This window comes from Heterocephalus glaber, unplaced genomic scaffold, assembly GCF_053883595.1.
Source record: "Heterocephalus glaber isolate CG9 unplaced genomic scaffold, H.glaber_assembly_v1.0 deba00001556, whole genome shotgun sequence".
Taxonomy (NCBI): domain Eukaryota; kingdom Metazoa; phylum Chordata; class Mammalia; order Rodentia; family Bathyergidae; genus Heterocephalus; species Heterocephalus glaber.
The window spans coordinates 3,456,611-3,470,288 of NW_028258347.1; the positions used below are offsets into that span (position 1 = coordinate 3,456,611).

The 13,678-nt window shown below is 44.9% G+C and overlaps 1 protein-coding gene across 10 annotated transcripts in view; it reads left to right on the forward strand.

Moving 5' to 3' along the window:
* Window positions 1–13,678, forward strand: part of Oxr1 (oxidation resistance 1) — a 335,909-nt gene that overhangs the window by 61,785 nt on the left and 260,446 nt on the right. For all 10 annotated transcript variants that reach the window (XM_004850275.3, XM_087190807.1, XM_087190810.1 and 7 more), the window contains one exon: window positions 7,693–7,825. In XM_004850275.3, coding sequence (XP_004850332.1) covers window positions 7,803–7,825 — 23 coding nt within the window. In that variant the 5' untranslated portion in view covers window positions 7,693–7,802. The remainder of the gene's footprint in view (window positions 1–7,692; window positions 7,826–13,678) is intronic.

Consider the following 13,678-nt stretch of genomic DNA (forward strand, 5'->3'; position numbering starts at 1 on the left):
GCAGGGCGCAGGTGGGAGCGGGCAAGACCTGCACCCCAGCCTTCCTCTGACTCCGGCCGGTGGTCAGCAGCTGGAGGCCTCTGGTGTGCAGATGTGCGGGACGCAACTTGGTAGGAAAGCACCATCCAGGAGAGGTTTAGTGCACTCGTTAACGCTCAGCGTGCTCTGCCCATAAATTGGATGTAGGCTCAGAACGGCTGCAAGTCAAAGACCGAGAAGCTCCAGGGTAAGAGCTCAGCTCTGTGGGCTCTGTGGGATCCTGAAGAGAGAAACTTCTGATCACAGAACCCGAAACCTGCAGAGCAGGCGGGCTTGTGGTAGGCTGGTCAGGAAGGACGTCCAGATTGAGAAACAGCATCATCGGCTGAGACGAGCTGTAGGGGAGCCAGAGGGCGGGAAGAGCCTTTGATTCGATGTAACACAGAGGCAACATCCTGTAGATTTCAAGACATTTCACTATTTCCTTGATAATTTGTTTCATCCACATTTGTTTTTAATCTTTAGCATAAAGACTTTCAGCACACACCCTGAGTGCTTACGGCGCTCATGCTTAAAACCTGGAGCCTTGGATTCTTGTCCATGCAACTTTTGTAGGGTTACTGTTTAAACGTGGAATATATAACATCTGTGTTGATGAGGTAGCGCTTACTTAGGCCAGGGCTCATGGAGCTGCACATTTCCATAACAAAAGCATCTGTAAATATATGGGATAAGTTGTGAAAATGCTTCTGCTTGAATAAAACCACTTTTGATTCTTTTTTGTAAGAACCTTTTTGGTCTATGTCTGGTACTTTGAGTAACTACTTTGAAAATATTGATACACAGCATATGAACTATTGTTATTCTCTTGTTTTGTTAGGAAATTTTGTTTTATGTTTTTATAAAATAGAAAAGTAAAAAGTAATATTTTACCAAGTTTCTTTTATGCATTGTATTACTAAATGGCAAAGTAATTGAAAGTAAATAAACTTATTAAATGCTGTTCCTTTCAGCTGTATTTGAATTCTAAAATCTTATTCATGGATAAAATGATTAAAATAATCATCTTGGGAAAGTGTCTTCCCAACAATCTGGTATTGTACAGGGGGTAATTCAGTTTTAACATTAAATGGGAGGTATTACATTAAACTCATATATATTTTCCTTAACGTTCCACTAAAAGAGAACAATTGTGCCTGTGGTTATGGTTGCAATCCCGGCTGGGCTCACAAGATGTCAAAAGCACTCCATGTATTTCGAAGTTTCCTCTAACGTGAAAATAAGCTGTCATTCTCTTGTGGCAGATGGTGGTTGTAGTAATTAGAATTTTGGCTAAAAACTATAAACTCACTCTCCAGTGTGGAGACTGATGGCAGAGATTTGTAGAAGGGTTGTGAATCATTAAAATGAATATAAAATTTAAATTTGCCTGAAGATCCTAAAGATGCTTTCTGTGGAAAGATTGCATCAATAAGCACTGACTCACTTTAATGTCACTTAGGAGAATAACAAGCCCACTACTGAGGCCTTTGAAAGACATCCGTGATAGAAATGTAAATATGACAAGTGCTCCGTGACACACTATACCTGTCTTCACAGAAGTAAACCAGGTAGTTTATAAGTTGTAAATGAACTTACTATAACACCAACATGAATGTCAAAGCAATTATTGTAATTGCAGTGAATGGTCATTATGGAGTTTTTTGCATTCAAATATTTACTTCATAATCATCCAGCTTTAAAATCAAGAAAATGAAAGTCTCTAGTGTTCATTTTATTTACAGCTCTATTGATAATATGAACTTGACAGATTCCAAGTTGGTACTGATTGAAGGTAAAGGCTATTAAGAGACAGGTCACTTTTTAATATTATTTCCTGCATCTTGGGAAATTATCCTGTAATGTCAGGACCAAAAGCAATACAATACCCTGCCAAAGAAAAATTGTACCAGAGTTGGACAGGGAAGGAAGACTTTCTTCAGTGATACTGAAAAGAAGAGACAGACTGCACTCAATTCTGCTGAAAGAAAAGGCAAAGGGATTTCCAGGCCTCGGGCTCAGCGGGAAGAAAAGCACTGGGGCATGCTGGGCCAGGGATGAGGCTCAGGTTTGCTGATGGGCCACGAGCAGTGTTAGGCTCCGACCCTTCCACAGAGCCCAGAGGTGGGAGTGTTGTCTTCTTTGATGGTTACATTTCAAAGGATGGCTCACAGATCTTTGAGAAACATGCCTGGGTTATAAAACTAAAAAGAGGCTGATAGATTTACATCTCAAACAGGCAGAGAAGGAATTTGGAAGTTCTGGAAGTCAGTGCCCTAAGAAAAGAGTCATGAAGAAATCAGTGTACAGTTCAGTCAAGTTAAGCATTGTGTTAAAGGTATCTTGGTTGACCTTTCACTTGTAGTAAGTTGTACCACATCCACTGGTGAGGTTTAACTACTTTAGACCTAAAGAAGCAAGAGGTTCATATGGCTCCATCTAAGATCCTGGAATCCAGTTTCCTAATGTGTTATTTCTTCATTCTGCAGAAGAAAACAAATCCGGAATTGTGTTCTTTAACTTTACACTCTCTTCTTCCCAAAAAGAACTTATGGAGTATTTTATATGTCTTTAAATAGTGTATATTTGTAAGCATATATTTGCATATGTACATGTGTCTATAAAAACAGGTTAAAAGCTAAAATTGGAGAAAAGGGGGGAAATGTTAGGAGAGATGTATTAGCTTTTGATCACTGTGACAAAATTCCTGAGAATAAAAACTTAAAGGAGGAAAAGTTTTATTTTGGCTCATAGTTTCCATTAGGCCTACGGAGAGGCAGAAACATGGGGGAAGGGCATGGGGAAGGAAAACTCACTTCATGGTGGCCAGAAGGCAGGAGGACAGCAGAGCCATAGAGGAAGGGGCCAGAGACCAGATATAGTCCCCAAGGTCACCCACCCACAATCCAGTCCCTGCAACTAGGCCCCGCCTCCCATGTCATCTTCCTGCAATGCCCTTGAATTAGCATTTCATCAATGGATTAACCAACAGTCCTCATGACCCATTCACCACCAAAACAGTCTATGGGCAACTGAGGCTTCAACACAATGAGCCTTTTGGGGGAAAATTTTGGATCCCAAACATAATATTCCACCCCAGACCCCTCAAAGGTTTATGTTCATCTCACAGTGCAAAATGCATTCAGCCCTTCTCCAAGAATCTCCAAGTCTCAACAGTTCCAGCATTGCTCAATAGTCTAAATCCAAAATCTCCTCAGAGAATGAAGGAAAACTCTTAGCTCTGAGCTCCTGTGAAAATAAAATCAGGTTACATACTCCCAAGATACAGTGTTACAGAGTGAACGGTCCCATTTCAAAAGAGAAATGGGGACATAGAAAGGAAGGATGAAATCCAAGCAAGAATTAAATCCAGCAAAGAAAACATTAACTCCCACATCTCCCCCTGGGGCATGTGGTGGCATGGTGTGGTTTCCAGAGGGCCTGGGCAGCCCTGCCCTATGGTCTTGCTGTCTCACCCGGTGGCCCCTCTCTGCTCTGGTACTGCTGGCCATCTGAGGCTTTCTTTGGCAGACATTCTGTGTTCCTTGCATCTTTCACTTCCTGGGGTCTCCAGTGCAGCTTGGGCTTCACTCTTACAGCTTCATGCATTGCTCTCTTGGGGGCTCCTTGTGGGGATAATGACCCTGTCACATATTGCCTGGCCTTTTAGACCTTTCTTTGAATCCTCCGTGACTCATAACTTGCATTCTGCATGCCTGCTACACCAGCATCAAGTAGATAAGGCCAAGGTCTGCCACCAGCTTGAGCAGCAGGCAGGCTTGCTTGTACCATGGCTACAGAGGCCTCTGATGGCTGAACATAGGGAAATGAATCTTGTGAAATAACCTCCTAGGTGACCCTGTGGGAGCAGGGAGGGCCTCACACTCTTCTCAAAGCAAATACTTTCAAAGGAATTCATACTTGTACACCCTTGAGCCTGAAATGGGAAGGGTCTGGCTAACTCCTTAGATGCCACAAGCATCTTTCCCATTGACCAAGTGCAAAATAATTGGCTTGGTTTTATGGCTCATCTCTTCAGCCACACCTCTTGACTCCAACTTGAAATGATTTTCTTTTCTGGCCAGACTGCAAGTTTTTCAAATCTTTCCACTCTACTTTTTTGGTTTACAATCTCACTGTAAATCTGGCTAAAAGTAGCTGGTGTTATCCATGTCACAGCCTGAGTGCTATGTTATCTTAAAATTTTCTTCACCAGATCAGCTTGTTGGTCACTTTTAAATTCACTCTTACACAGAGTCTTAGGTCACAGACAAAAAGTAGACAAGTTCTTTGTCAGAATGTAATGTGAATGGCCCCACATGAAACTTCCTGATCATGGCCTTTGCTGTCCACATTCCTATCAGCATTATTGTCCTCTGAGTTCACACCATAATTGCCCATGAAGCTCTGCTTATAGCATTGTCGGGCTTCTCTTTGTAGCCTATATTTCCACATCTTTCCAAACTCTTCTCACAAACCAGTTCCAAAGGCTTTTGAACCACATGGTCAGGTATAGTCACAATGACTCCACTCCTGGTTCCAGTTTTCTGATTAGCCAGTTTTCATCTGTGACAAAACACCTGCAAATAACTTAAAGAAGGAAAAGTTTATTTTGGCTCATGATTTTAGAAGTTTTGGTCCATGGTCAGCCAGCTCTGCTGCTTTAGGTTTGTGGTGAGGCAGAAACATTACGGTAGTAGGACATGAAGCAAAGCTGCTCAACTTATGGTGGCCAAGAAGAGGCAGAAGGACAGAGCTGGGGAGAAAGGCACTAGGACGGTATGTAAACCCCAAGGTCATGCCTCCCAGGGTCCACTCCCTTCTGGGCTCTGCCTCCTGTTTCCATCGCCTTCCAAGAATGCCATCAAATTGTGATCTCCAGTGATCCATAGATGACGCTTGAGGCCTCCTGGTTCAGTTGTTTCTCTAGGCCCATCTCTGACCACTGGTGCATTGCTGAGCAAGTCCTGGATACACAAGTCTTTGCAGAACACTTCAGATTTAAATCATAACAAGAAATTGTATATATTTATTGAGAAATATCACAAATTTGTCTCAGAGCTTCTCATAAATTAAAGCACAGAAACAAGTGTAAAATGTTGTGTAATACCCTTAGAATAAATGCAAGTGAGAAACTTAGATCAGTTTTACTGCTGTTGAAATCTAACAGAACTTTTTCCTTTGAGTGCTCATGAAGACAACATTTCTGTGTTGGTGAATAACCCAACAAACCTAATACCTGGTCTCATAGGCCTGATGTTTTGCTTATTTTTTATATTCTCCAATGATCTCTCTCATTGCATACTGTTAGCAAAACTCCAAAGTATAATTCAATAGAAAAAATTTGATTAGGTATTAAAATAATGACAGCCAGACGCCCAGCTTACTAAAGATAGAATTAAGTACACCTAGAAGTACGCGTTGCATCAGACAAATTTCCGTACATATTTTTCTTGGTTGCTGAACCCTTGATAAGAATCAGAGTCCAGATTATGAAAGATGGGAGTGAACTGTTACTGGCAGATTTGGAGTTTGGAGTTTCTGTGTCCTTAACAGCGTAAGTTTGTGTGCTTTCACACCAGCCATGGGCAGAACAGAAGCGCAGGCCTGTTTTGGAGTCTGCAGAGGACTTGGGATGTGGACCTTCAGAGCTGCTTTCTTCACTGGCAGGTTGGAATAATCTTGCCAGTCAGCCTGTATCGAAACTGGAATGCATTAAATCATCGTTCTTTCTCTGTGCGCTGTACCCCTCGCAAGCACACCAACTTTCGTAGTGTTGTTTGTTTATTTACAAACAGGACGGCCTCCATGTTAGACAGTGAGAGTTTTGTTTTGTTCTTTTCAGTACCGGAAATTGAACCCAGGGCCTTTGCACTAAGCTAAATCCCCAGCCTCTTAAAAAATTTTCTTTTTGTGAAAGGGTCTCCCTAATTGGATAAATTCCCCAGGCTAGGCTCAGGCCTTCCATCCTTCTGCCTCAGCCTTGCGGTGTGCAGGGGTTAGAGGCATGTGTTGTCATGCTGGGCCTGGACAGTGGTGTCTTTCTTTGCAGATACTTCATGATTAGCCTTTTTATCCTTAGTATGTAGCTTCATCCTGCAAAATAATAGCGTACAATAAATTTCTTCTTGATATATGCATGATTTAAGAAAGTTAATGTTTCATGTTTAAAATTATAAATAAAGTAATCATAGGCAAAATTATCGTCCAGCCACAGGCTGAGGCCATGTTCCCCTTCCCTGTGTTTGCCATTGTATGGTCGAAGCTCCTTGGGCGCCCAGGTTACTGAGTTTCATGCGTGGTGGCAGACAGCAGTAGACCTCCTCCAGGGTCCCTGCACTGTCCGCTTCACTGCGAGACTGCTCTGGAGCTGGGATATGGGTGCCTAGAATAATTCCTCATTTTCCGGTCTTCCTTTGAGGAAGAGTGGTGAAGTAAGTACGCTCTGTTATGTGTGCATGTCAGGAAGCATCTTACTTTTCCTCCTTCTTCTGCTTGCTGGCTGGAATACAGTCACTTTCCCTGGAGCTCTGGAGCCTCTGGGACCATGAAGAAGAAGCCCGAGTTGAGAGTGGGCACCAAGAAAGGACACCAGGTCTTGGTTCACGGGGTTGCCACATCCTTCTTGGACTCCTTGAGTGCATTTCTATAAGGGGGGAATAAACTGTCTTTTCTAAGACTTTGCTTTGGGATTTTTGGGAAACTTGTGACTAAGCCCAGTGGTAGTAATTTGGGGCGTGTTTTCTTCAGAAACCTTTCCTGGGTCCCTCTTTGTGTGCCCTGTGTGAATTTGTTACAGTACTCACTTCAGGGTGATGATCTCTGCCGTGGAAAGCGTTCTTCAGGGCAGCACCAATGTATTCTGCATGTGTCATTCATCTTTGTCCTCAGGCTGTAGATGCACATAGTATTGGTGTGATCAGAAATACGGTTAATGTTTAAATTAAAATTTAAAAGATTATTGTAATAAAAGACACATTGCTATTAATCTGCCTCAGAATACTCCTCTGATTTGAACACACTTATCTCGTCACTCTTGCTGCTTTCTGAAGCAGGTCAGGAAGTGCTTTTTCTTTAGGGTCTTCATAAGGTGTGATCCGAAATGCGTGACTGCTGCCGTGGGCCACAGAGTGCATCCAGCAGGGAGGTGGGCTCATGAGAACATGGTATGTCCTCACCCACACGCCTCATTAGCCAGGCCTGGTTCCGTGTGACATGACCGTGAGAAGTAAATGTTCTAAACCCACTCAGGGCATTGAGGGAGCCACGACAGTGCAACCAAAGACCCTCACAAGAGAGGACTTCCAGAGCTGCTGCAGGAAGTGGCGCGGAGGGTGGCATCAGTGTGCAGAAGGCAGGGCAGTGTTCTGAGGAGGATCAATGGCAGTGTCTTTTACTGTAATCAAGTTTTAAAATTTTAACATCTATTGTAGTTCCTTATCGCACCATGTACTGTCTGCTTCAAGGAATGAACATTTTAAAAACCTTTCAGTTAGTCTTGAAGTAAGGCATTGAGGTCATCAGATGTGGTTGATTCATGATGTCTTATATTTCAGGAAAAGCGGCTGCGTTGTCTTTGGCTTGCCTTATGCAATACACAGCTGCTGATCTGTTTGAAATGAGTCTGCGCGAGTCACACAGACCGGAGGCATCACTGTGTTCCTCTTTGTTTAGATCTTCTCGAACGGCGTTGTTCTGCAGCAAAGCAAACGGTGCCGGTGGTGTTGTCTCCTGGACCTTCTGATTTCCCGTTGCAAAACCGAGAGGACTCCCAGACCGCTGCCATGTCTGTCTCCAGTCTGCCATGGTGAGTGATCTGCCTTCTGACCCTAAAGGCAAGGCATGTTCTGTAAACCCGTCTTCCATCGGAACGCGGGCCGGGAGGGAACTAACTGGTTTCCTGAGATTGCCGCCCTGCGTGCGGGCGAGCAGTAAGACCCAGGCGACGCCTGCACACTCGGCGCCATGCTGCCTGGAATCCAGAAAGCGCCCTTCGCAGCACGCTGAGTGCCAGTGCCAGGTGCCCTGAGGGTGCGTGGGGCAGGACACAGCACCTGTGGGTGGCCTCCCCCTGGGCTGGCCCTGCTGGGGACTCATAGCTGCAGGCGTGGCTGTGCTGAGGAACGGGCAGCCCTCATCAGAGCCTGCTTTCTGCAGGCTTCCTCCTTCCACCACTCTGCTCCGATCAGGCTGAAGGGAGCTCAGACATGGAGGGGAAGTCCCCTCTAGGTGCCCGTCTCTAAGTAGCCAGCATTCGGAGTCATCTTTGACTTGCAGTTCATATTCAAACGCTGTTTGTGATTTAGGAGGAGAAGTATAAAGATGCTTTTCTGGCAAATCATCAACTTTTCTATGGCAGTGAAGAGTGATCCTAGCACGGATAAATTTGAAGCCATTTTAGTGAACTTTGATTCTTTTTATATAAAGAGCTGCATAAGTGATGTGCACACAAATTCACGGTATTCAATGCATGAAAGTAAGAAAAATCTGGTACTTTTTCCCTCCCTTGGGCACCTTTCACTTGGGGCTGGGAATAGAGATGGCGTCAGATTAAAGGGTTGTTTCCTAATTCAACTGTGCTCCATAAATGTATTTTTACTTAGGTAAGCAATTTCCTTTCAGCAGAAAGCACACTTATTTGTCTAACTTAGAGCAGTATTTCTGAGGGACCTGCTGTTTGCAGATTCTCTAGAATTCATCTTTGTGTCATTGGCCTGGGTTTTGAGGATTATAGCTTGAAAAAAAAAGAATTCAAGGTGTCGAAGTGTATTCTGTAAAAAGTGAAAAGTAGTATTTAAATTGTGAATTGTTATTGCACATTTTCCTTTGATATTATTATTAAAATGAAATTATCATTAACATTTATTTTTTGTAGAATATTTAAACCCTGTCACATTCCTGGGAGGTAGTGATATATTTATTTAAAGCAATTGCACCCCTGGCAGGGACTTGTAGAAGATAAATCCTCAACAGGCAGACAGCATGCCACGAGAGGGGGAAGGGGGGGAACAAGGGAGTGAGTGGAGCAGGAGGAGGGAACGGAGGCGGGAGAAAGAGCATGCGTGAAGAGAGCGGCTGCTGTACCTGGGAGCCGTGCGTGTGGCATGGTCAGTGTTGGAGGCAGCCTGCCCTGATGCGACGTGGTTTGCTTTCGGGCCATCAGAACACAAGGGACAGGGCGCCACCAGGAGGTGGCACACATTCTGTCAGTGTGTGCTGTAGAAACGAGTGACAACACATGAAGCAGGAATTCCGGTGGTCATGAGGGTCTTGTGGGAACGTGTTTGAAATCTGTAAGCATTCTTTCCACAGGCCAGGTTTGGATAGCGCAGAAATTGTGCTAATGGGTGCTTAGAGGTTTCCGTGGACAGCACCCTTCCTTCCTGACACCTCCATACTCCCCGGAGACTGCCACTCGGGGCTCTGCTCTGTCTCTCCAGTGCCCGGCCCTGCCCCGTCCCCACGGCTGAGCGGCCTTTGGTGCCTCCATTCTCCCTGGGGACTGGCACAGGAGAGATCACAAGGGGAGTCTAAGAGGTCCAGCAAGTCGCTGGTTTGTGTCATTTACACTAGTTTAGAAGTCACCGATGTTCTTGTTCCACATGAGCCTTGTCACTTTCGTATTTCCTAACATTTTCTCTATCAGAGTCCTTCACAGAGTTATATTAATTTAATGAAATCTTGTGGCTCTGGTTGGAAATCCTGAAAATACCGACTTCCTCAGAAATACACGGAGTTGGCAGGTCACTGGTGTAAGAGAACGCGGTCGGTCAGTGACCCTCAGGGTCAGGGTGAGGCTGCGTCCGACTCTGGCATTCACTTCACATTCACTTCGCCGCTGGGCAAACTGCCTGGGGCTCTTGAGTGAGCAGCTCGGCAGGCCGTGGTCACATCGCTGTCACCTGGGAGTCCTGTGCTTCCAGTGGATGGGAAAGGACGCTGTGAGGGGCAGCGACGGGCGGACACACCCGCCCACAGTGGAGCTCTCTGGGCACTGCCTCACCGCGGAAGTCCCTGTGCCCCTGCTCTGGTCTCTGGTGCTTCTGAGCGCCACTCTGCCCGGCGTCTTGTCCATGGTAACAGCGAGCTTTGGGCAGAGCTCTTCGCCCTGTGCTCATTTGACCTGCTCACTTTGGAGGTGTGGTAGGACCCACCTGCCCTCCCGCGTGGATTTTCTCTTAACTCTGGGACATGTGTGTGTGGGTGCTTCTAATGCTCCCCATGTTTAATCTACGAATTTAGGAAACATTGGCTAAGTCCTTACATTTTTTAAAACAATGATCCAAGTAATGCTCCTAGCTTTTAAATACCCATTATAAAAATTATCTTTGTGTATTTTTAAAAATATTTTTTCTGTAGCACTTATGTGTATGATATCATATGTTATATTATATATTATAAGTAATCTGACTTTCATGCAGAATCTCAAAGGAAATACAATTTAGGATACTTGTAAGTTTTAGAAAACTGTAGTCTCTCAGCAAAGGAGAACAAAACATTAAAAAGGTATGATTTTATGGCGTGCAAGCTAAGCACTGTCATGAGTGAACAGTCACTTGCCATCTGTTTGGGACACTTTCAGTTATTAACCCACAGAATTCTCATGCCCACTTCCTCAGGGATGTAGTGTTGTTATTTGCATTTTCGTAAGCACCGAGTAGTAGCTTTCCCACATGAACAAAGGCAGCCTAGCCCACTGGCCCTCACCTCACCCCCAGACTTCCTGCCTGACAGCAGTGTTCTCGCTCCATGCATCCCATGTGGAAGTGTTCCCCATGTCCTCCAACATGGATGTTCTGGGCTCTCTTACAAGGATCTGGAGCTGGGGACACTATCGTGTTAGAATAGGAAGGAGACAGGTAAGAAGGCCCCTAATTTCCTGAGGTGGGGACATGGGGAGATCGAGCCTATCAGAGATTCAGTTAAAAGTTGCAAAACCTTAAAGTGAGCCTTTCAAACTATAAAGTAGAATTTTTAGTTCTACTGTTCACTTTGCTGTCTAGAAACGGTCAGATTTCCATCATGATATGAAAGAAATTGAGCAGAAACAAATGACAACATTGCTGTAATTCAGCTGGAGGCTCATAAGTAGCCCATCCCGGAGACCCCGCTGCCAGTCAAGGGCTTTCTGCACCCACAGCCCCACACCCGAATGCACACACTGTCTTTCTGTTACTGTACGCTGACCAGGAATTGAGGGAGAGCCTGGCAGAGGCTTACCTTGTTTTGCAAAAACCCCATCTGTTGGACATCAGCTTATTTTGCACTGTGGTTCCTGAACACGTTTCAGTTTTTGCCCCAGGGTATCTTAGAGACCGCCTGGTGTCCGGCAGAGATGCAGGCAACTCAGCTTGAAGTGGGAGCTGGCAAGAAGTCCCTGGGGAGAGTGAGAGGCAAAGCGGCCAGGCAGAGCCACCCCCAAGCTGGTAGGGGCGTGGCATCCCCAGGAACAGCCATGCAGGGACCATGTGCTACGGAGCTGCGGAAGAGCCGAGGCCCCAACCTCACGAATAAGCACTGCGAAGCCAGCCCAGAGCGTTTTTGGAAACAAAATGGATAGCTGATTTTCCTGCCTGGAATGAAATGGTTTGGGTGTGTTTGTTTCTTGTAAATGCAAATACATGTCTCACATTAATTCCTAAATGTGAAGAAAAATGCTGATTGCAAAGAGCCAAACACTGCAGACAGTTTCAAAGCAGAAACTGAAAATGACCTGCTACTCACAGAAAGCCAATGTTAACAACACTGTTGTCTTATTTTCCATACATATTCGCTGCTCACTTTTTATTGTTACAAAAATGGCCGCAAATCGTTGTGCTACTGTGCTGTCTACTTGTTTCCGCTGGACAGTACCGTGGCAGTTGCTGTTTGATGGCACAGAATGACATGATCACAGATGAAAACCTCTCTTTACAGCACAGTGACTTCCTTTATTTCACTCCTCGAGGTGTGCACTTGTTATTTTCTAACTTTCTTTGTTACAGTTGCAAATGCCCCGCTGTGAGGCGAAACTCTTCCTATGTTGCTGGGTCACAAAGCGCTAGGCATGGGGGACGGGGCCAGTGGGGCAGGCCTGGCCCCGGGGGAGGCACACATTCCGAGAAGGCACCCTATCAGCTGTTCTCCCTTTTTCTTTCTGAGAAAGACCCATCATGGACCCCGCTCTTTTCACCAGGTTCAATTCCTCAGGAGCATTAACATGCTGATAACTGTCCGAGGAATATGTTCTTCCACTTGGCTAATAGAATATGAAAAGGTAAAAAAATACTGTTATGCATCTGTCCATAGACTGCAAATACAACAAACCCCAGCCCGTGTAAGTTATTAGTGTATTGGCAAGTTTGTAAGCTTGGCACAGTCTTCATTGCGTGGCTTTGCAGTTAACAGTGCTGCCACTGAATGTCAGCAAGATCCACACCACTATGAGATGATTACTAATTTGAATCATCTTGTTTATCCAGAAGTGATTATTTTAGAATCCTAGGGTCGACAAAAGTGCCAAGTTAGAAACGTAGAAACTCTGCTTCTCCAAATTATTCACAGTGTGAAACATGTATACCCAAGCCATTTAGTGAAGAAGTGAAGACGCGCCTTCCGTGTCGCCTCTGCCATCCCCATTTCCGAGAGACGTCCCGGGCAGAAGAGGAGCTTGCTCCGAGGAGGGCAGCGGGAGCCAGGCCTTTCCTCAGAAGATGCCGGGGCCACCCTTCAGCAGACAGCCTGTCCCGCTGGTGCCGCAAGCCCCAGGCTCTCAGGGACAGCATCAGAGCCCTGCAGCGGCAGCGGAAGTAGACACCTGGATTAATTATCTCTTTCTGGAGAGGTCACAGGGTGAGAAAAAAAGTCAGAATTACCAACTGTTTGTAATTGTAGAAAAGGAAAAAGAGAAAGGTTTCACATCAATATAAGACCAGGATTTCTAACTGAAAAACATCAGAGAACTCCGTAAGATCGGAGATGCAGTTGGCGAGATGACGGCAGCCTCTCGGCCGGGCGTGTGCGTACCGAACGGACGGACGAATGACTATTGGATGGAGGGAGTGGGAAGAGGGAAGGGGCGTGAGAACCTAAAATCAAAGGATCCTCCTGTCAATGGCAATGAAGTTGTGAATGAGTAGGGAGTACAGATGAGTAAGTTCAGTTCAGGGGAGAACAGGAAAAAATATCCTAGGAAAAGAAAAAGAAGAATAAAATAGACACAACAAAAGCTCAAGGAAAATGAAAAGGTATCTCCCAAAGCACACAAACTTTAAGGGAGGATGTGACTATTTGAGTTAATGTCAGTTTACTGAATTCTGTAAAATTTCAATGTCTTTCTATTCATAATATGCCTTTTCAAGTTGAAATCCCTTCATTATTAAAGTGATTAATACTGTTTTGATTTGAGATTGACACATTAAGTAAATATGTTATATTTTTAGAACCCTCGCCTATTTTTTGGCTTTGAGTAATGTGCCTTTAGAAATGGCTTTTTAGAAGTTAAGCATCGCTGGGTGTGATGGTGTGCGCCTGTTGTCCTAGCATTTGGGGGGCTGAGCCAAGAGGATCTCTGGGAGTTCAAGGCCAGCCTGAACTGCATACATAGTGAGACCCTGTCTCAACAAGCAGAATAAAACAAACAGAAACATTTAAACATTTACAAGAAACTTCCTGAATGTTT